The 23,098-nt window shown below is 44.6% G+C and overlaps 1 protein-coding gene and 1 non-coding gene across 5 annotated transcripts in view; both read left to right on the top strand.

The window, feature by feature from the left end:
* NME5 (NME/NM23 family member 5) overlaps positions 1 to 15,901 on the top strand; it is a 70,443-nt gene extending 54,542 nt beyond the window's left edge. For 2 of the 4 annotated variants that reach the window (XM_054556595.2, XM_054556593.2), the window contains 4 exons: positions 2,679 to 2,785; positions 12,795 to 12,845; positions 13,898 to 14,016; positions 15,448 to 15,901. In XM_054556595.2, the coding sequence (XP_054412570.1) occupies positions 2,679 to 2,705 (27 nt within the window). In that variant the 3' untranslated portion in view covers positions 2,706 to 2,785; positions 12,795 to 12,845; positions 13,898 to 14,016; positions 15,448 to 15,901. Of the gene's footprint in view, positions 1 to 2,678; positions 2,897 to 12,794; positions 12,846 to 13,897; positions 14,017 to 15,447 lie in introns of those variants that run through there. The other 2 variants (XM_063724293.1, XM_054556597.2) reach the window with 2 other exon arrangements.
* Positions 11,413 to 11,515, top strand: LOC112133582 (U6 spliceosomal RNA). The gene has a single exon (XR_002915219.1). It is a non-coding gene; the product is annotated as a U6 spliceosomal RNA (small nuclear RNA).
* Positions 15,902 to 23,098: the final 7,197 nt, after the last annotated feature.

Raw genomic sequence — 23,098 nt, 5'->3', positions numbered from 1 at the left:
AGACGGGGTTTCCCTATGTTGGCCAGGCTGGTCTCAAACTCCTGACCTCAGGTGATCCGCACGCCTTTGGCCCCCTGAAGTGCTGGGACTACAGGCGTGAGCCACCGCACCCGGCCAGGAATGTCTTTTAGGTTCACTTTCGGTTCTTAGTGCTTAAGAAGGCACCTGGATGAACAAATGAAAGAACCTGTGACCCCTAGTGGGCACCATTAGGTATGGTTGGGGACTAGAATAAAGGTGGGGAAGTCCTTCTTGGTTGCTGAAGCTCTTTCCTAAGGCTGGAAAAGGAAGTCTAGAGAAGTTCAGAGGAAAGCATAGATGGAAAGTCACAGTTCTGACTCTATCCTGTGACCATTACAACATCCAGATCACTTCCCAGAACTTTGGACCTGGTTTGGGTGGGAAGTGGAGCTCAGAGATCCCCCCATCAAAGGAGTTCAGGGGCCAAAGAGTCCCCAGGTGTCTTTAGGGCATACTCCAAGTATGGGCCAGGCTTGGCGTCAGTCTGCAAACTGACTGTTGTCCTTCTGACATAAGATAATTACAAAAATAGAAGTGTTTAGAAATTTTTATAGCAATTTGGAGCAATTTTAGATATGCTAAACCTAAGAGGAAATTTGGGCTCCTATTTTGTATGTAGTTTTTTGTCTCATTTCTTCAGAAGGATGAGGACAAGAAGTCCTAATGGACTAAAGCTCTGCCCCCCAACCCCCGCAAGCTCTCTTCCTTTGATGGCTTGTGGGCCTCTCTGCTTGGGGAAAATAGGTGTCCCAGACTTGAGTTATGTGAGAAAAGCCCGCTGAGTTAGCCTCAGCAGCCTTTTCTCTGTCTCTTACTTTTCCCAATCAAGAATCTAATTTAACTTTCACTTCTTAAGACAGCAGGGTTGATTTCCATGGCATTCATTGTGGGGTCAGAACTGGGTTAGTGATAGCTCCGAGGAAGTCCCCCGCCACCTCGAAAGAGTTTTAGGAGTGACTCCGCTTTCACTTCCTGTGTGTGAGTGATTGGGTCTTATGCTTCTGTGTTCTTCGCTGCACCTGGCATTTAATTGGTACTCTACAAAAAAATACTTTTTTTTCTAGGAAGCAGAGGGGAAGATAGTTTTTTGTGTACAAACTGTGCTCGCTCCTGCTCAGATTCTATAAAGATCATATAGTTTTTCTTTTCTTTTTTTTTTTTTTGAGACGGAGTCTCGCTCTGTCGCCCAGGCTGGAGTGCAGTGGTGCGATCTTGGCTCACTGCAAGCTCTGCCTTCCGGGTTCACGCCATTCTCCTGCCTCAGCCTCCCGAGTAGCTGGGACTACAGGTGCCCGCCTGTATTGTATTTTTAGTAGAGACGGGGTTTCACTGTGTTCGCCAGGATGGTCTTGATCTCCTGACCTCGTGATCCGCCCGTCCCGGCCTCCCAAAGTGCTGAGATTACAGGTGTGAGCCACTGCGCCTGGCAAGATCATATAGTTTTTCTAAATGGAAGTGAGAATTTATAGAGAGGCCTCTGCTCCAGGTATCAGGAGCCCTGGGCTTTGGCCACTAATTTGTTGTGTGACCTTGGGCAAGCTATTTACCACCGTCTGGACTTAGATTCTTCATCTCTAAAATGAGGGAGTGAGGAAAATGTTGAAGGTTGAATGACCACTAAAGACTTTCCCAGCTGGGCTGGGCATGGTAGCTCATGTCTATAATCCCAGCCCTTTGGGAGGCTGAGCAGGGAGGATCACCTGAGCCTAGGACTTTGAGGCTACAGTGAGCCATGATTGCACCACTGTACTCTAGCCTAGGTGGCAGAATGAGACCCTGTCTCTAAAAAAAAAAGGCCAGGGCTCACTCCTGTAATCCTGTAATCCCAGCACTTTGGGAGGCCAAGGCAGGCAAATCACCTGAGTTTAGGAGTTTGAGACCAGCCTGGCCAACATGGTGAAACCTCGTCTCCACTAAAAATACAAAAATTAGCCAAAAAAAACACGACAAGATTTACAGAGTTTATTAATCCCAGAGGTGATTGTAGGCCAGAAATCTTATCTTCTTCAGTTGTGAGCATTGGAATTATCTTTTTTTGTTTGTGTGTGTGTGTGTGTGTGTGTGTGTGTGTTTGAGAAGGAGTCTCTGTCACCCAGGCTAGAGTGCAGTGGTGCAATCTCAGCTCACCACAACCTCCACCTCCTGGGTTCAAAGCCATTCTTATGCCTCAGCCACCCAAGTAGCTGAGATTACAGGTGCTCGCCTCCATGCTTGGCTAATTTTTGCATTTTTAGAAGAGATTGGGTTTCACCACGTTGGACAGGATGGTCTCAAACTCCTGGCTTCAAGGGATTTGCTCACCTCGGCCTCCCAAAGTACTAGGATTACAGACGTGAGCCACTGTGCCCGGCCAGAATTATCTTATACATCTTTGAATCCTGTAGTTGACGATTAGATGAGCCTTTAAGATGGATACCTGGAGGATAACCAATGCCTTTTTTCAGAGTCCTTTGGAGTGTATCTACATAAGACCCCTGTGCTGGACTGACAAAATTTTTCACTGCAGACAGAGGTTTCCTGGAGAGAATAGTGAGAGGCATCCCACATCAAGTCTACAAATCATTTCTAGTCAACCTGTGCATCAATTTCCTTAATCCCAGCTCTATTGTCTCATTAGCTTTTAAGTAATGATCCAACTCTTGGTTTCTCTCTTGCAGGAATGGAAATCTAGAGCTGAAGACTAGAGCAGAAGATGATGGTGGGGACAGATGAGCCTGTGACAAGATAGATTGAATAGTAGTATCTCTGAAGCCCTGGTGTGCTGGTAAATGATTAACAACTGGCTTGGGTGTGGCAGGAGCCTGATTGGTAATATTTGCTAATTTTCATGGTATAAATACTAGAGCATAGTGAACTGCAAACTGCCAATGTGGACTTGGGAAGAGATGTAGTATATCATTATATAATATTTCTGTCATATAGATATAATGGGTATAAATAACCTTCAGCATAAATGATAGTGAAATTTAGCAAACTAATTAGGAAGTGATGAATTTTGAGTATTTGTTACCTTTGTTTTTAGTATAATTATAAGTTTATATAATTTAATTTTAAATATTGGCTGTATTTAACAACCAGTTTGCAAAATTCCTAAAAATGCAACAGTCGCTCTCAGGAGTGGGTATAAGCTGCCTTCAGCACACCACTGGAGCCCAGTGTCCTCCCTCTAGGCCACGGAGAGACAAAGTGGAAGTTGTGGAATTTAACACCCAATAATTGTTTCAGTTATGTGCAGGGCTTTAATTTTTCCTCTTACTACCCGCCTTCATGGAGCTTACTGTCTAGTAACAGGAGATAAGGTATGTATCTATCTATAATGTCAGGTAGAACACATAAATAGATACGATGAATAAGCATTCATACTTCTGGAAAGATATTACGAGGTAATCCTGAAGACCCCTTCCACCTCTAATGTTCCAGGATGATGACATTCCAGGAGTCCTAGGGAAGCATTGAGGACTATAGTCAATAAAGGATATACCAACGTCACCCTAGCTGTGCCTAGCTTCAGGAAATTCAGAGGCCATTCGTGGAACCTTTGAGTGACTGAGCTAGAGAGTCCCATCTGACAAGGAGGCAACTGAGACCCATAGAGAGAGAACTTATTGAGGGTTACACAGTGTTTTGGGGCCAAGAGACCCTGGATTCCAGCATCCTGGTTTCCCCAGGACTGAGAGGTCTCCTATAGTTTAAGGCTTTCAATGTTAAAGCCAGGAGGGTTTTGAGCAAACCAGGATAGCTGGTCACCTGACAGCAAAGGTATACATCCTAGGCCAGTGCTTCTTTCTAAAAGTGCACTTTCACTGAACTTCCCAAATCCTTCCATCCCCAGCATTTCTTTCCCAGGCTCCTTGCAGGGCTCTGAGCTTACAGGGGCTGATTAGACTGTAGGAGCAAGTTGCAGAAGAGCTGAGAGGGAGTGTAGAGAGGGGGTGGAGGTGACTGGAGAATGCCAAAAGACAAAGAGATAGGATTTCTGACTTTTTACACTTCTCTGCTAATTAGATAAAGGATTGGGGCAGGGGGAGAATGAGCCTCCATGCATATTCTTCTGAGCTGTGACAGGGAGCAGAGTTTAGGGATTTTCTACTGCTGGTCTCCACCCCTCCTCCCTGGAAGCTTCTCACCCCCTGGGGATACTTGACTCCCAGTCCAAATGCCACAGCTGCTTGAGCTCCTGACCCTCCCTTTGGCCCCTTCAATTTAGCCTCAGTGACTTGCCAAGTTCCCCAACAATATGTTCTGGGAAAAAAAGTGGAATACTTCTGTTTTCCCTTTCAGATTCAGGGTTCCAGGTGTGGGGAGGGAAATGAGGTCCTCCTGTGTGAAAATGGCATCAGTTGGTGGTCTATTGGATGCATGGGCCTGTGAGGACAGGGGCATATTAGGGGGGATCAATCTGAAAGCCATGACTAGATCTGTTTCTTATTGCCAAGTATGTTTCCTTCATCAATATGGGAGCTGCCTAAGGCTGGGCCCTGCCAATCTCAGCCACACAGCGATTGCCCAAGGATAGGGACGTGTTTCTCCCACCAGACTGAGGTACCCAAATGGCAGAGGCCTTATCTTCACCATTAGCCTAGGAAGAGTTAGAGATGGAGGGGCTCACCCAATACAAGGTTTCAGTTGGCTAAAACCGCTTGTTTTTTATTCCCTCATTGTTTTAAACCTCCATCTCTGTCCTATCCATCTCTGGATAGGACACAGAAGTTATCAATTAATGTTTCTTGATTAATTGTCAAAGAAGAAGGTTTGGAGCGGGTTGTAGGATTTTACTAGGTTTCAGAGAAATATGCATTTATTCATTCCAAAAATATTTACCTACTCAGTTCAGGCCAGTACTCAATACTTATGAGTCCAACATGAATTAGGAGATGTTTTCATCCTGTAGAAGCTCTCATTCTGGTCTGAGAGAGAGAGAAGTTTAAATAATTTTTAATAGTACAGTGAAATAAGGAACGTTGGAACGGTTGCAAGGATGGAAGGGATAAATAAGGAAATGCCTTAGAAGGGACTTCTGATGAAGACTTGCCATCTGCTGGCAGTGAATGGTACAACAGGTTCTTTTGTTGCCATAATGTGGGTTCAGTACTGGAATTTTAGCCATTATCTAGTACCTGCCTAATGGATAGTCAGCCCAGTGATTGGCACTGAGCTGTAAACCTTGTAAAGGGATCTTTGTCTTTGAAAAACTTGCACTATGCTTATGGATGTAAGATATAATTGAAAAAGTTGTCAATCAGCCAAGCAACACATATTTGAATGTGCACACACAAAAAATATGCTTTTAAAAAAAGCATAGGCCAGGCACGGTGGCTCACCCCTGTAATCCCAGCACTTTGGGAGGCTGAGGCAGGAGGATCATGAGGTCAGGAGTTCGAGACCAGCCTGGCCAATATGGTGAAACCCCGTCTCTACTAAAAATACAAAAAATTAGTCAGGCGTGGTGGCACACACCGGTAATCCCAGCTACTCAGGAGGCTGAGGCAGGAGAATTGCTTGAACCGAGGAGGCAGTGGTTGCAGTGAGCTGAGATCACACCATTGCACTCCAGCCTGGGTGACAGAGCAAGACTCCATCTCGAGGAAAAAAAAATGTAATTCATGCTTGTTACCAGAAAAATTAAATAAAACATGGAAATATGTAATGTAAAAAATAGGAGTCTCTGACATCCAACTTCCTGTAAGTAATAATTATGAACAGTTTAGTGTGGATTTTTTTCTCTGCATATATAAATGTTTATATATACATATATAATTTTTTTTTTCTTTTTAAAGATGGGGTCTTGCTATGTTGCTCAGGCTGGCTTCAAACTTCTGGGCTCAAGCAATCTTCCCATCTCAGCCTTCTGACTAGCTAGGACTACATGTATGTACCAGTATGCCAAGCTACATACATATTAATATATTATATTATTATTTGAGATGGGATCTTGCTCTGTCACCCAGGCTGGAGTGCAGTGGCACAATCTTGGCTCATTGCAACCTCCACCTCTGGGGTTCAAGTGATTCTCGTGCCTCAGCCTCCTGAGTAGCTGGGATTACAGGAGCCCGCCACCATGCTCGGCTAATTTTTTGTATTTTTAGTAGAGGTGGGGTTTCACCATGTTGGCCTGGCTGGTCTTGAACTCCTGACCTCAAGTGATCCACCCGCCTTGGCCTCTCAAAGTGCTGGGATTACAGGCGTGAGCCACCAGGCCTGGCCTTAATTTTCTATGTTCTCTTTTTCTACAATTATTTCTGGATGTGTAAGGCGGAGGGGATATTGGACCTCCTGCACTAATTTTCTCATTTTCTTATCTTTTATTTCCTGTTTTCCATTTTTTTGTTCTATTGTTTAGGAGAGTGCCTCAATTTTATCTTCCCACCATTATGCTGAATTTCTAAAAATTTCTGTATCAAATACTTAATACCTAAGCCTTTTCCCTTACTCTCTGAATATTCCTTTCTTTTTTTCTTTTTTCTTTTTTCTTTTTTTGAGATGGAGTCTCACTCTGTCGCCTAGGCTGGAATGTGGTAGTGCAGTGTTGGTTCACTGCAACCTCCGCCTCGTGGGTTCAAGCGATTCTCCTGCCTCAGCCTCTCAAGTAGCTGGGATTACAGGCCTGCACCACCACACCTAGCTAATTTTTGTATTTTTAGTAGAGACGGGGTTTCGCCATGTTGCCCAGGCTGCTCTCGATCTCCTGACCTCAGGTGATCTGCCTGCCTTGGCCTCCCAAAGTATTGGGATTACAGGTGTTAACCACCATACCCAGCCTGAATATTTCTTGTTTATCATAGTCTGTTCTTATTTCATGATTGCAATATCTTCTCTTAAATCTCTAAGGATACAATTTTTAAAACTTTTGTTTCCTGTTTTATTTCTTCTTCCAAATTCCTTTTTCTCTATAATCTTTGAGCCTTTTCTCAAAAGTCTAGTGATGCTTGGCTGTCCATTCATGCTTAATAATGAGGGACTAAAAGCTCTTTGTATCTGGGTGGGGCTTGTTGAATAGCGTGCTTCACTCCAGAGGGATAGGATAGTCTCCTAGCCAGTTCACTGGGGAATCCTAAGCATCAGTATCTTTTAAGTCTTTTTTCTAGGGTTAGTTAGTTTTGCCAAAGAGGTCTTTTAGTCTATAACTCAATAGGTGAAAAATATTTCATTTTAACTTGTATTTTTTATTATTAGTGAGGTGGGGCACCTTTTTATATGTTAATTATCTGTTTATATTTCTTATTCTATGAAATGATTATGCACACTTTTTTTGACCACTTCTATTTTACACTTATTTTTCTTACAGATTTGTGGAAGCCAATTATTAACCTATTATAATATGTTGCAAATTTTTTTTTCCTTTTTATTGTTTGCCCTTTTTATCTTTTTTTGGAGACGGGGTCATGCTCTATCACCTTGGCTGGAGTGCAGTGGTGTGATCATAGCTCACTGTAGCCTTGAGCTCATCGGCTCAAGGAATCCTCCCACTTTAACCTCCCAAGTTGCTGGGATTATAGGCATATGCCGCTATGCCTGGCTAATTTTTAGAGATAGGGTCTCACTATGTTGCCAACGCTGATCTCAAATTCCTGAGTTTAAGTGATCCTCCTGCCTCAGCCTCCCAAAGTGCTGGTATTACAGTCATGGGCCACTGTGTCCAGCCCAACTTTAAATTTTGAATATGTTGTCTTTTTCCCTAAAGAAATTAAATTTTTTTTCTGTTTTGGTTAACTTATTCCTTTAAGTATTCTAGGTTTTGAGTCATGAATAGAACAAACTACCTCGTTTAAATATGATAAAAATGTTCTATATTTTCTTTTTCTTTTGTTGTGATTTTATATTCTAATTATAGACCTTTCATATACGTAACTAACTTTCGTATATTATATGGGGCTTGCCTTTCGTCTATCCCCTGCACCTCATATAGCAGGCAATTGCCACCCAATTTATTGAATAATTTATAATTTCCCCACTGATTTGAAATGCTACCTGCAGACCGGGCATGGTGGGTCACACCTGTAATCCCAGCACTTTGAGAGGTCGAGATGGGAGGATCATTTGAGGCCAGGAGTTTGAGACCAGCCTGGTCAACATAACGAGATGTCATCTCTACCTTTTCTTTTTTTTTTTTTTTTGACACAGAGTCTTGCTTTGTCACTCAGGCTGAAGTGCAGTGGCACGATTTCAGCTCACCGCAACCTCCGCCTCCTGAGTTCAAGCCATTCTCCTGCCTCAGCCTCCTGAGTAGCTGGGAATACAGGCGCGCACCAGCACGCCCAACTGGTTTTTGTATTTTTGGTAGAGACAGGGTTTCACCATGTTGGCCAGGCTGATCTCGAGCTCCTGACCTCATGATCTGCCTGTCTCAGCCTCCCAAAGTGCTGGGATTACAGGTGTGAGCCACTGCACCCGGCCGACCTCATCTCTACTTAAAAAAAAAAAAAAACAATTAAAATTTTTTTAAAAATGAGAAATGCCACCTACTAAATTCCCATACATCCATAGATTTAGCCATGGAATTGCTATTCTATTTCATATATCTTTGTCTTTTCTTTTGCTAATAATACACTTCTGCCACGCACGGTGGCTCACCCAGCACTTAAAATCCCAGCATTTTAGAAAGATGAGGCGGTGGATCACTTGTCTCTTCTAAAAATGCAAAAAGTTAGCCAGGCATGGTGGCACACGCCTGTAGTCCCAGCTACTTGGGAGGCTGAAGCATGAGAATCGCTTGAACCCAGGAGGTGGAGGTTGCAGTGAGCAGAGATCGTGACACTGCACTCCAACCAGGGCAACAGAGTGAGACTCTCTCTCAAAAGAAAAAAACAATAACAATAATAGGCCGGGCGCGGTGGCTCATGCCTGTAATCCCAGCACTTTAGAAGGCCGAGGCGAGTGGATCATGAGGTCAGGAGTTCAAGACCATCCTGGTCAAGATGGTGAAACCCTGTCTCTACTAAAATTACAAAAATTAGCCAGGTGTGGCGGCAGGCATCTGTAATCCCAGCTACTCGGGAGGCTGAGGCAGAAGAATCGCCTGAACTCAGGCAGCAGAGGTTGCCGTGAGCCGAGATTGAGCACTCCAGCGGCTGGATGACAGAGTGAGACTCTGTCTTAAAAAAATAAAAATTAAAAAAATTCATATTTTATTACATAATCATAGCATTTTTTTGTTTTTTTGTCATGGCATATTTTAATATTTAATAAAACAAATGCCTCCTTATTCTTTTCGAGAATTTTCTTGTGTAATACGTTTATATCTTTTAGATAAACTTTATAATCAAATTGTCAAATAAAAATCATTGAGATTATAATTGGAATTATTCTAAATTTATTGATAAATTTGAGGAGAAAATAGACATTTTTATAACATTTAATCTTTCCATCCAGTAGCACAGTAGGACTTTCCCTTTATTCAGATTTTTTTCTATGTCTTTCAGAAAACCTTTATAGTCTTTTTCATACAAAGAATCTTTATTTCTGATTTATTTTCTAGCTGGTTATTGCCATTAATGCCAGCAATGTAATGAACTAATACATTTCCTAAGATTGAAAAATCTTTGAATCTTGAGCTAAGTCCTAATGGATCGTGTGTTTTTCCTTTAATATATTTTTAGATTCTCTTTGCTAATATCCTATTTAGGAATTATGCTCTTTACTCACAAGTGAGATTGGTCTATGCTTTTTTTTCTCTTCAAACTAGTTTTGTCAGGTTTTAGTAAAAGGATTTTGATAGTCCCATAAACTGAAATACATTTTCAATTTTCTTCTGTGATCTAGAACAGTTTATATAAGAGAGGAATTACTACTCCAGCTCAACAACAACAAAAAAACAAATAATACAATTTAAAAATGGGTAAGGACTTGAATAGACATCTCTCCAAAGGTGATGTACAAATGGCCAACAAGCCTATGAAAAGATGTTCAATGTCACTAATCGTTAGAAAAATGAAAATAAAAAAGATAACAATATGATTATTATTTATTATTATTTTTTAGATGGAGTTTCACTCTTGTTGCCCAGACTGGAGTGCAATGGCATGGTCTCAACTCACTGCAACCTCTGCTTCCTGGGTTCAAGTGATTCCCCTGCCTCAGCCTCCCAAGTAGCTGGGATTACAGGCACCTGCCATCACACCCAACTAACTTTTGTATTTTTAGTAGAGACAGGGTTTCACCATGTTGGCCAGGCTGGTCTTGAACACCTGACCTCACTGATCCGTCCACCTCAGCCTCCCAGAGTGCTGAGATTACAGGCATCAGCCACCATGCCCAGCCAAAAAATATGTATTTTAAGTACCAGGCACCAGGTTAAATGCTGGGAATATATCTATAAACAGGCTGACCAGCACCCTGCCCTCCAGAGCACATTCTTTAGCAAATCAGGCAATAGAAGGTCTTCCTGAGTAAGCAGAGGAGTTTAGACATTACCCTGTGAGACACTGCACTCTAGTGGCCCTATAATGGGAGCGGATGGAGAGATGTCCTCAGTCTGTGAATGACATGGAAGTGGGGTATGCAGAGGAAATGTAGAGTGTTGAAGAGCTAGGTCTCCAACAACAGCATGTGAGCCTCAGCTATGAACCGCAGACTAGAATGAATGCACTGCAGAGGCAGGGAAGTGGTCAGAGTTTCTGAGAAAGTCCTTCATTCAGAGAGATGGAAAACTTCTTCTTTTTTTTTTCTTGAGATGGAGTTTCGCTCTTGTTGCCCAGGCTGGAGTGCAATGGCGTGATCTTGGCTCACTGCAACCTCCGCCTCCTGGGTTCAAGCGATTCTCTTGCCTCAGCCTCCCGAGTAGCTGGGATTACAGGCATGCGCCACCATGCCCAGCTAATTTTTTGTATTTTTAGTAGAAACAGGGTTTCTCCATGTTGTTCAGGCTGATCTCAAACTCCCGACCTCAGGTGATCTGCCTGCCTTGGCCTCCCAAAGTGCTGGGATTACAGGCGTGAGCCACTGCGCCCGGCCGAGAGATGGAAAACTTCTTAATCTTTTCACAGAGAATTTACATTTAATAAAAGTATAGCCTTTGTTTGCTTTAAGCTGCAGGAATGAAACTCTGATGATGAAATCACTGGCTTGAGTCAGTAGGAAGAAGAGGGGTTTGGCGTAGAGGGGCAGTCAGGGCCATCCCTGAAATCACCTCTTTTTAGGAGCTGTCCACCTCAGAGGCCAGCTCTGACCTTCCATGTGATGTGAGGGATACTGCTTCACTCTCTGGACATCATTTTCTTCATTCAGAAATGGAAGCAGGAGTTCTTGGTTTTCCAGAACTGAGGACATTCCGTCTTAACTCCTAAGTGATTATCACCCTGCCGTCCCCTGCAAACTCAGCTTTCCTAGAGAAAACAAGGGAGAGGGGATGCAGGCAAATGGGCAGTAGGCACACTTAACAATCCTGTGAGGAGTGCTTGCTGTGACAGTGCATATACTAAAATTGGAATGATATAGAGATTAGCATAACTCCTGCATAAGGATGATAATGCAAATTTATGAAGCTTCTTAAGTGTAAATTTTGAAAGTCATGGGAAACAGACAAAGGTTCTTCCCAAACCTGGGACCATGCAACTCCCTGGAGACATTTAAAAGAGCACTGGACAGCCAGAACCAACAGGCAGAGTGACCAGCTCATCTTGTTTTCCCCTGGACAAAGTCCTGCATTCCAGGAAAACTGGGATGGCTGTCACCCCATCAGGAGGCCTGGTCTTTAGCTCTGCATCTGCCATTAACTCCCTTCCCCTCATAGCCTGAGTTTCCTCCTCAATTTTAAAGTAGTATACCTGGACAAGATGATATCTAAGGATACTTCCAGCCCTGCTGGAACAAACTGGAAATTTGCCTTGGCTGCCCTAATATCCAGAAACCCTCAAGGAACTTGCCAATCTCATCACCAGGGGGCGCACCTGAAGGTTCAGGGACTTGCATGTTTTCCTATACAGATCCTCCGCTCTTACTGATTCCCCTGTGAGTGACGTAGTTGATACCAGCAGTGTATTATAATCATTAGTTGTCACTACAAAATAGAGTGAAGATGATTATTCCTAGTTGTCAGATTGTTTCAAGGAGTATGTAAACCCAAAATAACAAATGTACAAAAAAAATTTTCACAATGCTCACAGCTGGCATTATATCCATTTAATTATACAGTCATATTGGAATGATACGTGGTTATCGTTTTTACTTGTGCCAGGCGCGGTGGCTCACACCTGTAATTCCAGCACTTTGGGAGGGCGAGGCGGGCGGATCACCTGAGGTCAGGAGTTGGAGATCAGCCTGACCAGCATGGCGAAACTCCGTCTCTACTAAAAAATACAAAAATTAGTCGGGCGTGGTGGCAAGCACCTGTGGTCCCAGCTACCCGGGAGGCTGAGGCAAGAGAATCGCTTGAACCCGGGAGAAGGAGGTTGCAGTGAGCCGAGATCGCGCCACTGACTCCAGCCTGGGCGACAAAGCGAGACTCAGTCTCAAAAAAAAAAAAAAAAAAAAGAATTTTACTTGGATTGCAGACGAAGGATTTCCATCTCTCGATTTCTATTAACATCAAATAGAAAATGTTTCTCTCTGTTGCAAATCGTAAGTACATACTGTTCCAAAAGTGTGCTTTTTTGCAAGTTTTATAAGGTCTCCATCTTTTGGCAAGATTATCGAAACCAAAAAATTTGGAAAGTTGTTCCATTGCACTATCCCAGAGTGAATCTTGAAGCCGGACTGCCTAGCTTCACGTCTCAGCTCTGTTTCGTTAATATGATTTAACGTTTCTGTGTGTCTGTGTCTTTCTCTGTAAAATGCAGATTGTCAGGCGAGGTTCCAGAGCTCTGGCACCGGAAGTGGTCGACTCGCGGGTTGGTAAAGAATTTACCTATAACAGTATGGGTTTGAAAAGGGAAAGTTCATTAGAAAGGAAGAACGCCGCGAAAGGGTGTAGCGCGGCGCCTCAGCGAGAGGACTGAGCATGCGTGGTGGATTTTCCTTAGGGGCATTTATGGACCTTAAGGTGGGAGCTTAGGGTTGTAAAATTAGTTTCAGCATGGCATTCCAGAAATGTATAGAAATTTTAATTACTTATAAAAGTTGAAAGAGGCTTAGAATCAGATGTTGACTTTAGATACTAGGGAAGTTTGATTACCTCTAAATTCCCCAGATAAGGAGTTTTGCCACCAGATAGCCTGTTTGATGGTCACCAGGTGGTCTTTGCTCCCTTCTACACTTGATCTTAGCCAAAAGGCTGAGAAGCGATGTCTTTGCTCCCTCCTAAATTGCTCATATAAGAAGTTTTTGGGCCAGGCGTGGTGGCTCATGACTGTAATCCTAGCACTTTGGGAGGCCGAGGTGGGCAGATCACTTGAGGTCAGGAGTTTGAAACCAGCCTAGTCAACATGGTGAAACCCCGTCTCTACTAAAAATACAAAAAGTAGCTGGGCGTGGTGGTGCATGCCTGTAATTCCAGCTCCTTGGGAGGCTGAGACATGAGAATTGTTTGAACCCAGGAGGCAGAGGTTGCTGTGAGCAACCTAGATCATGCCACATGCCAACCTAGATCATGCCACTGCACTCCAGCCTGGGCGACAGAGCAAGACCTTGTCTCAAAAAAAAAAAAATAAAATAAATAATAAAAATAAAAAAGTCTGTGGCTTGTGGCTTGAGAATAGAAGTTTAATGCAATGCAATGTCATTATTTATGATGTTTTTAAAGCCCGTAGGATTTATCTAACATTTTTATTTTTATAAAGGAAAAATGGAGGCCCACAGAGAAGGAATCTTTCCAATATCCCATGAGCTTTGCTGGCAATAAAATTAAATATCAAATATTTGTCAGAAGAGAAAAGCTCTAGACAGAACCTCTGTTTCTATACTTCATCTTTCTTTTTCTTTTCTTTCCTTTTTTTTGAGACAGAGCTTCGCTATTGTCACCCAGGCTGTAGTGCGATGGTACGGTCTCGGCTCACTGCAACTGCCGCCTCCCAGGTTCAAGTGATTCTCCTGCTTCAGCCTCCCAAGTAGTTGGGACTACAGGTACATGCCACTATGCCCAGCTAATTTTTGTATTTTTAGTAGAGACAGGGTTTCACCATGTTGGCCAGGCTAGTCTCCATCTCCTGACCTCAGATGATCTGCCCTCCTCATCCTCTTAAAGTGCTGGGATTACAGGCCTGAACCACCACGTCCGGCGAGTATCTTTCTTTTCTTTCTTTCTTTTTTTTTTTCCCCAGTTGCTCCTGTCCCAATATTTGTCAGAACTTCTCATGTAGTAAACTCAGCTTGCATCTGAGTGGATGCCATGGTATCTGAAGGGACAAATCTATTGCAGCAGCAGCAGCAGAAGCAGCAGTTTCCTCCTCTGGGAACAAAGTGGCTCACACTGAGAGAATGTGGAGAACTGTGTTCATACTGTGTTTTTACTTATTCTGTGTTTTTACTTATTCTGCTGCCTGCTCTTCTTCCCTTCCTCAAGCCTGGGACTCGGTGTATGGCCAAAACTCCCATTGCCACTCCAGAAATGAACACTGTACTTGTTTTGTAGTAAGAGAGATCTTGTTTCAAATCCTATTTCAGCTACTTACTGTATGACCTTGTTATGCCAGTTATTCTCTTTGATAGCCTCAGTTTCTATATGTAATAAAATGGGCATAATGCCACCACACTCACAGTAGAGGTAAACAGTAACAATAGTACGAAGCCTAGTGGTTGTCCACATGAGGCATACAAACAAGACCCCAGCAAGGCACGTTGTAAGTTGCAGGTTGGGTTCTTCAGGAGACAGACTCAAGCTGGAGAGTAGCAGGCAGGACATTTATGAGAAAGTGCTCTTGGGACAATGACCTGTGTAAGAAAGGGGATGGGAACAGGTCTGAGCAGAGTAAAAAGTTGGGCTGTGATGCGAGGCCAGTGGGGGAATCTCAGCCTACCTCCCAGGGGGAGCTCTAGAGCAAGGAGGACCCTTCAGAATTGTTGCCAGTTGAGGTGAGGGAGCTGGGCCTTCATGTCCGCATGCTGCTGGTAGCTGGATGCAGGCTGGCTCTGGAAGTTTTCTTCAGCCAAGGCATTCTCTAAAGAGGATTGCCAGCTGCGGGTTACAGCAGCATTGACAGAAGCTAGGGGAATAAGTCCCATATTCCCAAAGGGGGATGGGTAGTGCAGCACAGCTGTCATCACTCCGAAACTCGAGAACCAGAAAGAAAGAACCGATCCTGAAAACATCCAGAGGGGATAAACAGAGCATGCACAAACGGACAGGAATAAGAATGAAATCAGAATTCTCACAAGTGCCATTGGAAGCTAAAAGGTAATAGAGAAATGCCTTCAAAAGTCCCATGGAAAGTGATTTCTAACCTAGAATTCTATTCTGAGCCAAACTATCAGTCAATGTGAGGATACGATAAAGACATTTCAGAGATGCAGTTTTGACTTCTTTCTCTTTTTACTTTCCATGCCCTGTTTCTCAAGAAGTGATTGAGCAAGGGATCCAGAAAGCAGAGGATGTGCCGGGAAGGCCACCGGGACGTGTGAGCAGCAGCCCTGAGAGCAGCAGGGAGCCTGGAACGAAGGCTGGAGGGCCCTGGAGGGAAGGTGTCTCCTGTTTCAGCAGTAGAATGTTTATATCAATAGTGAAATTATAAAGAAAAATGAAAAAGTGATTTAAAAGTCAGGATACAGGTTACCTCTAAAAAGGAGGTGTGGACTGTAATGGGGCAGGAGCTTCTGAGGTGCTGACAATGTTTTATTTTGTGATCTGAGTTTGTTTCAAAACATGAATGTTTGGTGTATAACTATTTGTAACTTCCTTTCTCTCTATATATACACACATGTATACACAAACACACATTCTGTTTTCTGTGCATATATTTTTAAATACATTATTTTTAACATAAATTCAAATAAAGTAAATAACAAATGGAAAGCCCTCAAGACAGTGCCTGGCCTGGCATATAGTACATGTTCAATAAGCATTATTTGAATATTCTTCTTCTCCTCCTCCTCCTGTCCCTCTTCCAGATCCTGACATCATGGTGCCATCTCCAGGGTTTAAGTGATTCTCGTGCCTCAGCCTCCCAAGTAGCTGGGACTATAGGTGCCCGCCACCACGCCTGGCTAATTTTTGTATTTTTAGTAGAGACGGGGTTTCACCATGTTGGCCAGTCTGGTCTCGAATTCCTGGCCTCAGGTGATCTGCCTGCCTCAGCCTCCCAAAGTGCTGGGATTACAGGTGTGAGCCACCATGCCTGGCCTGCCATCCACTGTTGAATAAGTGCTTTCAGCTCTTGGTTTCGATGTAGGCCTCTTTAAGAATCATGTGAGATCTATTCTAGAGTAGCACGCAAAAAGGGGAAGGATTAATGCTTGGCCAGGAAATAGTTGTACGTTTGCACTGACAAAAAAATTTAATCCAGAGCTTCCGTTCTGAACACGTATCACCACCAGAAGGAAAAGGAAGACATTTTCTATTCTCTCTGGTTCGTTTATGGCTGCCAGGCGAGTGGTAGATGGGAAAATCTGCTATCCTAGGTCTCCTTTCTTACGTATTGATTTTTTTTTTTTTTTGGTGGCGGGGACAGGGTCTTGTTCGGTCACCCAGGCTGGAGTGCAGTGGTGTGGTCAGGTTCACTGCAGCCTCCATCCCCCGGGCTCAAGCAATAGTCCCACCTCAGCCTCCTAAGTAGCTAGGACTACAGGCATGAGCCACTGTACCCAAATAATTTTTTTTTTTTTTTTTAAGTAAAGATGAGTTCTCACAATGTTGCTCCTGAGTTCAAGTGATCCTCCCACCTCAGCCTCCCAAAGTGTTGGGATTACAGGTGTGAGCCACTGCACCTAACCTGAAACTGATTTTTCTTTTTCTTTTTTTTTTTTTTTTGAGATAGAGTCTCGCTCTGCTGCCCAGGCTGGAGCGCAGTGGCGTGATCTTAGCTCACTGCAACCTCCCCGCCTTCTGGGTTCAAGCGATTCTCCTGCCTCGGCCTCCTGAGTAGCTGGGATTACAAGCCCTGGCCAGTACGCCCAGCTAATTTTTGTATTTTTAGTAGAGACGGGGTTTCGCCATGTTGGCCAGGGTGGTCTTGAATGCATTGACTTCAGGTGATCCACCCGCTTCAGCCTCCCAAAGTGCTGAGATTACAGGCATGAGCCACGAAGCCCGGCCTGATTTTCCTTTCTTTTTTTTTTTTTCTCTCTCTTTTTTTTTTTTTTTTTTTGAGACAGAGTTTTGCTCTTGTTGCCCAGGCTGGAGTGCAATGGCGCGATCTTGGCTCACCACAACCTCTGCCTCCCAGTTTCAAGCAATTCTCCTGCCTCAGCCTCCCGAGTAGCTGGGATTACAGGCATGCGCCACCACGCCTGGCTAATTTTTTTTTGTATTTTTAGTAGAGACAGGGTTTCTCCATGTTGGTCAGGCTGGTCTCGAACTCCTGACCTCAGGTGATCCGCCCACCTCGGCCTCCCAAAGTGCTGGGATTACAGGCGTGAGCCACCGTGCCTGGCCCCGATTTTTCTTAATACTTCAGTGTATCCTAGAATCTGTGTTGTGAAGAAAAACAAACAAAAACTTCAGTGTAAACCTGGAACCAAGGAAGGTGTTTTCTGGGAGCTATTGTTCTCATGAAGAACTTGTAACTATGAAATTCCTTTAGAAATTTCTGATGTAGAGTCCGGGCACGGTGGCTCATGCCCATAATCCTGGTACTTTGGGAGGCCGAGGTGGTGTGCGCCTGTAATCCCAGCTAATCGGGAGGCTGAGGCAGGAGAACTGCTTGAACCCGGGAGGCAGAGGTTACAGTGAGCCAAGATTGCGCCACTGCACTCCAGCCTGGGTGACAGAGCATGACTCTGTCTCAAAAAAAAAAAAAAAGAAATTTCATATGTAGCTTTGCATGGCCTAATGTGTTGGCAGTTTGCTTGTTCTCAGTGATGTTGAAACTGTGGATATACTTATTGCATAAATGATTCCTTGTTGCAACAGTATAGCAAGGAAGACCAACGAGAAGCAGAGCTATCATTCTCCTAGGTGTTTATTTTATTTATTTTTTTGCGACAGAGTTTCACTCTGTCGCTCAGCCTGGAGTGCAGTGGTGCAACCTCGGCTTGCTGCAACCTCTGCCTCCCGGGTTCAAGTGATTCTCCTGCCTCAGCCTCCTGAGTAGCTGGGATTACAGGTGCCCAACACCATGCCTGGCTAATTTTTGTATTTTTAGTAGAGACAGGTTTTGCCTTGTTGGCCAGGCTGGTCTCAAACTCCTGACCTCAGGTGATCCACCCGCCTTGGCCTCCCAAAGCGCTGGGAGGCATGAGCCACCGCGCCTGGCCTCTGCTAGGTGTTTTAAACACCCTGCCTTGGACTGATGGGTAAAGGTTAAAAGGAGAGAGGACTCAGGATGGGGGAGGGCTTTACTTGATGGAGACAAGATGCTCAAGAACAGTAGTGGGAATGTGGTTGGTTTGGGGAGAGCTGGTTCCAAGTGGAAGATGCTACAGGGAGGACAGCAGAGTCACCTGTTGTGCCCTGAGGACAGCCTCTGACCTTCGAGGATAGCTATCATTTGCCTCTGAGAACCACATGAACCCTAACACGAAAACATCTTAAGGAGCAGATACTTCTTGGGAACACTTTCTGTCTTCTCTTATTCTCATTTAATAGGGAATCAGCCTGGTGGAAGGGAAAGCGATCTAGACCAGGAGTCTGGAGGCCCAGGCTCAGCTCTGCCTTTAGACAGTTGCATATCTTGGTCAAATCATTTCTCTTTTCAGGCATCTTTTTTTTTTTTTTTTAAATCTGTCAAACCAGATTTCTGGAACCAGATCATCCCTGAGATCTCGTCCAGCTCTGACAGTCTGTGAGTCTAATATCCTGAAAAAGTGGTGGAAGAAGTTGCGTGGCTACCAAAAGGAGCATGTGGGTGCTGAGTCAGGTAGACCTGAGTTTACATCCAGTGCCAGCTCTTACTAGGTATGTGAACTGTGACAATTATTTCACTGGTCTCAGCCAGGCACGGTGGCTCACGCCTGTAATCCCAGCACTTTGGGAGGCCGAGATGGGCGGAACATGACGTCAGGAGATCGAGACCATCCTGGCTAATATGGTGAAACCCCGTCTCTACTAAAAATACAAAAAATTAGCTGGGTGTGTTGGCGGGTGCCTGTAGTCCCAGCTACTCGGGAAGCTGAGGCAGGAGAATGGGGTGAACCTGGGAGGCAGATCTTGCAGTGAGCCGAGATCACGCCACTGCACTCCAGCCTGGGCGACAGAGGGAGACTCTGTCTCAAAAAAAAAAAAAAAAAAAAAAATTTCACTGGTCTCAGCCTGAATTCCCAGATCTATAAAACTGGTGTAGTATTTGCCGGGCATGGTGGCTCACACCTATAATCTCAGCAATTTGGGAGGCCGAGGCAGGCGGATCACCCTAGGTAGGGAGTTCAAGACCAGCCTGACCAACATGGAGAAACTCCATCTGTACTAAAAATACAAAATTATCCGGGCATGGTGGCACATGCCTGTAATCCCAGCTACTCGGGAGGCTGAGGCAGGAGAATTGCTTGAACCTGGGAGGCGGAGTTTGTAGTGAGCTGAGATTGTGCCATTGCACTCCAGCCTGGGCAAGAAGAACGAAACTTTGTCTCAAAAAAAAAAAAAAAAAAAAAAAGAAATTGGTGTAGTACCTACAATGCAGGTCTGTTGTGAGGATGAAATGAAACAGTTCATGTCCCTGTTTCCCAGACTGTGTGTCAAGGCACCCTGAGGCTTGGCAGGGAACTCACATGAGTACAACCATGGCATATTTCAAAATTTTGAGGGAACCACAGTGACATATGTTGAGTACCAAACGTATTTCAATTGAACATTAGATTGTGCTACGTTCCTTTATGCCCTGATGTTGTATCTTCAAAAAGCCAGGGTTTTGATGTGACAAAAGGCAAGTACCTCGTAAAAATCAAGATGGAACACAAAACGAGGGTGGTGGTGTCCAATCTGATTCCAAGGTTTAAAAAGCTGAGCAGTGTGTAATAGGTGCACATATCTCATTAATAAGTAACTGGGACGGCCAGGCGCGGTGGCTCACGCCTGTAATCCCAGCACTTTGGGAGGCCGAGGTGGGCGGTTCACGAGGTCAGGAGTTCGAGACCAGCCTGGCCAACATGGCAAAACCCCGTCTCTACTAAAAATACAAAAATTAGCTGGGTGTGGTGGCGCACGCCTGTAGCCCCAGCTACTCAGGAGGCTGAGGCAGGAGAATCACTTGAACCTGAGAGCCGAGATCACTGGGGACGTGACTGCCAAAGTGAATAATCACTTTTTCAGGGTCCCTTTGTCTCTTTCTTTCTTTTCTTTTTTCTTTGAGACGGACTTTCGCTCTTGTTGCCCAGGCTGGAGTGTAATGGTGTGATCTCTGCTCACCACAACTTCTGCCTCCCAGGTTTAAGTGATTCTCCTGCCTCAGCCTCCTGAGTAGCTGGGATTACAGGCATGTGCCACCACGCCTGGCAGATTTTGTATTTTGAGGAGAAATGTGGTTTCTCCATGTTGGTCAGGCTGGTCTCAAACTCCCAACCTCAGGTGATCCGCCCACCTTGGCCTCCCAAAGAGATGAGATTACAGGCATGAGCCACTGTGCCCAGCCCCTTTATCTCTTTCTTATGGCCTATATGCTGCACGGTTTACTTCCCAAAATATCCTCAAGTCAGAATCTGTTCTTTCCAGAGGATTTTGGTCTTTAGTCCTATTTTAATGTCATTGAATTACTCTGTTGTAGAATTCCAGTTGGAAGGGTTTACCACAGCTCCAACAGGTTTGGAATCTACTGGTTGCAGTCAGGGCTGGGCTTAAAACAGTCCTGGCCACAAAAGAGTGTGACTTTCTTTTTTTTTTTTTGAGATGGAGTCTCACTCTGTAGCCCAGGCTGGAGTGCAGTGACATGATCTCAGCTCACTGCAACCTCCGCCTCCCAAGTTCAAGCAATTCTCCTGCCTCAGTCTCCTGAGTAGCTGGGATTACAGGTGCACACCACCACGCCCGGCTAATTTTTGTATTTTTAGTAGACACAGGGTTTTACCATGTTGTTCAGGCTGGTCTCGAACTCCTGACCTTGTGATCCGCCCACCTCGGCCTCCAAAAATGCTGGGATTACAGGTGTGAGCCACTGCGCCCGGCCACTTGAGTATGACTTTCACTGTAGCAAAAGTGAATCAGTCATTGTCTTAATCTATAGGAGGTCCTCGCAGAATGTCATTTCCTTCAATGTTGTTTCCTTTACTGTTCATGGGAAAAAAAATTGGTTCCCAGCCAGGGCCATTGTCTGTGTGGAGTCTGCTCATTCTCCCCATGTCTGTGTGGGTTTTCCCCAGGTGCTCAGTCTCTACCTACATCCCAAAGACATGCCTGTTAGGTTCATAGACCCAGTCTGCGTATCAGCGTGTGTGTGAATGTACCCTGCAGTAGGATGGCATCCTGTCCAGAGCTGGTTCCTGCCTGGTGCCCTGAGCTGCCAGGATAGGCTCTGGCTACTCAAGACCTTGAACTGGAATAACTGGGTAATAATTATCTCACTATCTCACTTGTTTTGATGAATCTTTCTTAAATGTAGGTAGAGCTCACATCTATCTTAAATTTTCTTTTTCTTCCTTTTTTTTTTTTGAGATGGAGTCTTGCTCAGTCACCCAGGCTGGAATGCAGTCACCCCAGCTCACTGCAACCTCTGCTTCATTCTCCTGCCTCAGTCTCCCGAGTAGCTGGGATTACAGGCATGCACCACCACGCCCTGCTAATTTCTGTATTTTTAGTGGCGATGGGGTTTCTCCATGTTGGCCAGGCTGGTCTTGAACTCCTGACCTCAAGTGATCTACCTGCCTTGGCCTCCCAAAGTGCTGGGATTACAGGCATGAGCCACCATGCCCAGCCTTTCTTAATTTTTTATATTAAAAGTGTTTTGGTCTTTATTTCGAAGTTTGGTGATGTTTTTGTGACAAGAAATATGCCACAGGAACTTACCTCTTTTTAATTTTTTTTAGACAGGTTCTTCCTCTTACACCCAGGCTTCAGTGCAGTGGCGCAATCATGGCTCACTGCGGCCTTGACCTCCCAGGCTCAAGCAATCCTCCCACCTCAGCCTCTGAAGTAGCTGGTGCTATAGGTGTGCACCATCATGCCTGGCTAATTTTTTGTAGAGCTGGGGTTTCAGTATGTTGCCCAGGCTGATCTTCAACTCCTGGGCTCAAGTGATCTTACAGCCTCAGCCTCCAAAAGTATTGGGATTACAGGCATGAGCCAAAGTGCCCAGCCTTAACTCTTGTTTATACCAATTAGCCTGTGGTAAAATTGGTTTTGTTATATGTCATTTCACTTAAAGTCACAGTTTCCAAAAAACTATCACTGATGTTAAGTGAGGACTTACTGTACTTCACTAAAAAAACAAAACAAAACAGGCCGGGTGCGGTGGCTTATGCCTGTAATCCCAGCACTTTGGGAGGCAGAGGTGGGCGGATCACAAGGTCAGGAGATTGAGACCAGCCTGGCTAACATGGTGAAACCCCGTCTCTACTAAGAATACAAAAAAAATTAGCTGGGCTTGGTGGTGGGCACCTGTAGTCCCAGCTACTCAGGAGGCTGAGGCAGGAGAATGGCGTGAAGCTGGGAGGCAGAGCTTGCAGTGAGCCGAGATCACGCCACTGCACTCCAGCCTGGGCGACAGAGCGAGACTCCGTCTCAAAAAAAAAAAAACAAACAAACCTGAGCTCAGGAGTTTGAGACCAGCCTGGCCAACATGGTGAAAACCCATGTCTACCATAAAAATACAAAAAAATAGCCGGTGTGGTGGTGGGCGCCTGTAATTCCAGCTACTCGGGAGGCTGAGGCAGGAGAATCTATTGAACCTAGGAAGTGGTGGTTGCAGTGAGCTGAGGTTGTGCCATTGCACTCCACCCTGGTCAACAAGAGCAAAACTCCGTTTCAAAAAAAAAAAAAAAAGGTGCTTTTAAGCTTTTAAAAAATCACCACCAACAACAAACCACAACTGCCACCACCCCACAATATTTTGGTCAATTTTAAGTTTAAATCAATTTAGAATAAAAGATATAATAATGTTCCCAGAAAGCCTCTGCCTATAGTATGGGG

The sequence above is a fragment of the Pongo abelii genome, chromosome 4 (assembly GCF_028885655.2).
Source record: "Pongo abelii isolate AG06213 chromosome 4, NHGRI_mPonAbe1-v2.0_pri, whole genome shotgun sequence".
NCBI classification, from domain to species: domain Eukaryota; kingdom Metazoa; phylum Chordata; class Mammalia; order Primates; family Hominidae; genus Pongo; species Pongo abelii.
The sequence above is the reverse complement of the archived record's forward strand: the minus strand, read 5'-3'. Positions and strand labels throughout refer to the sequence as shown.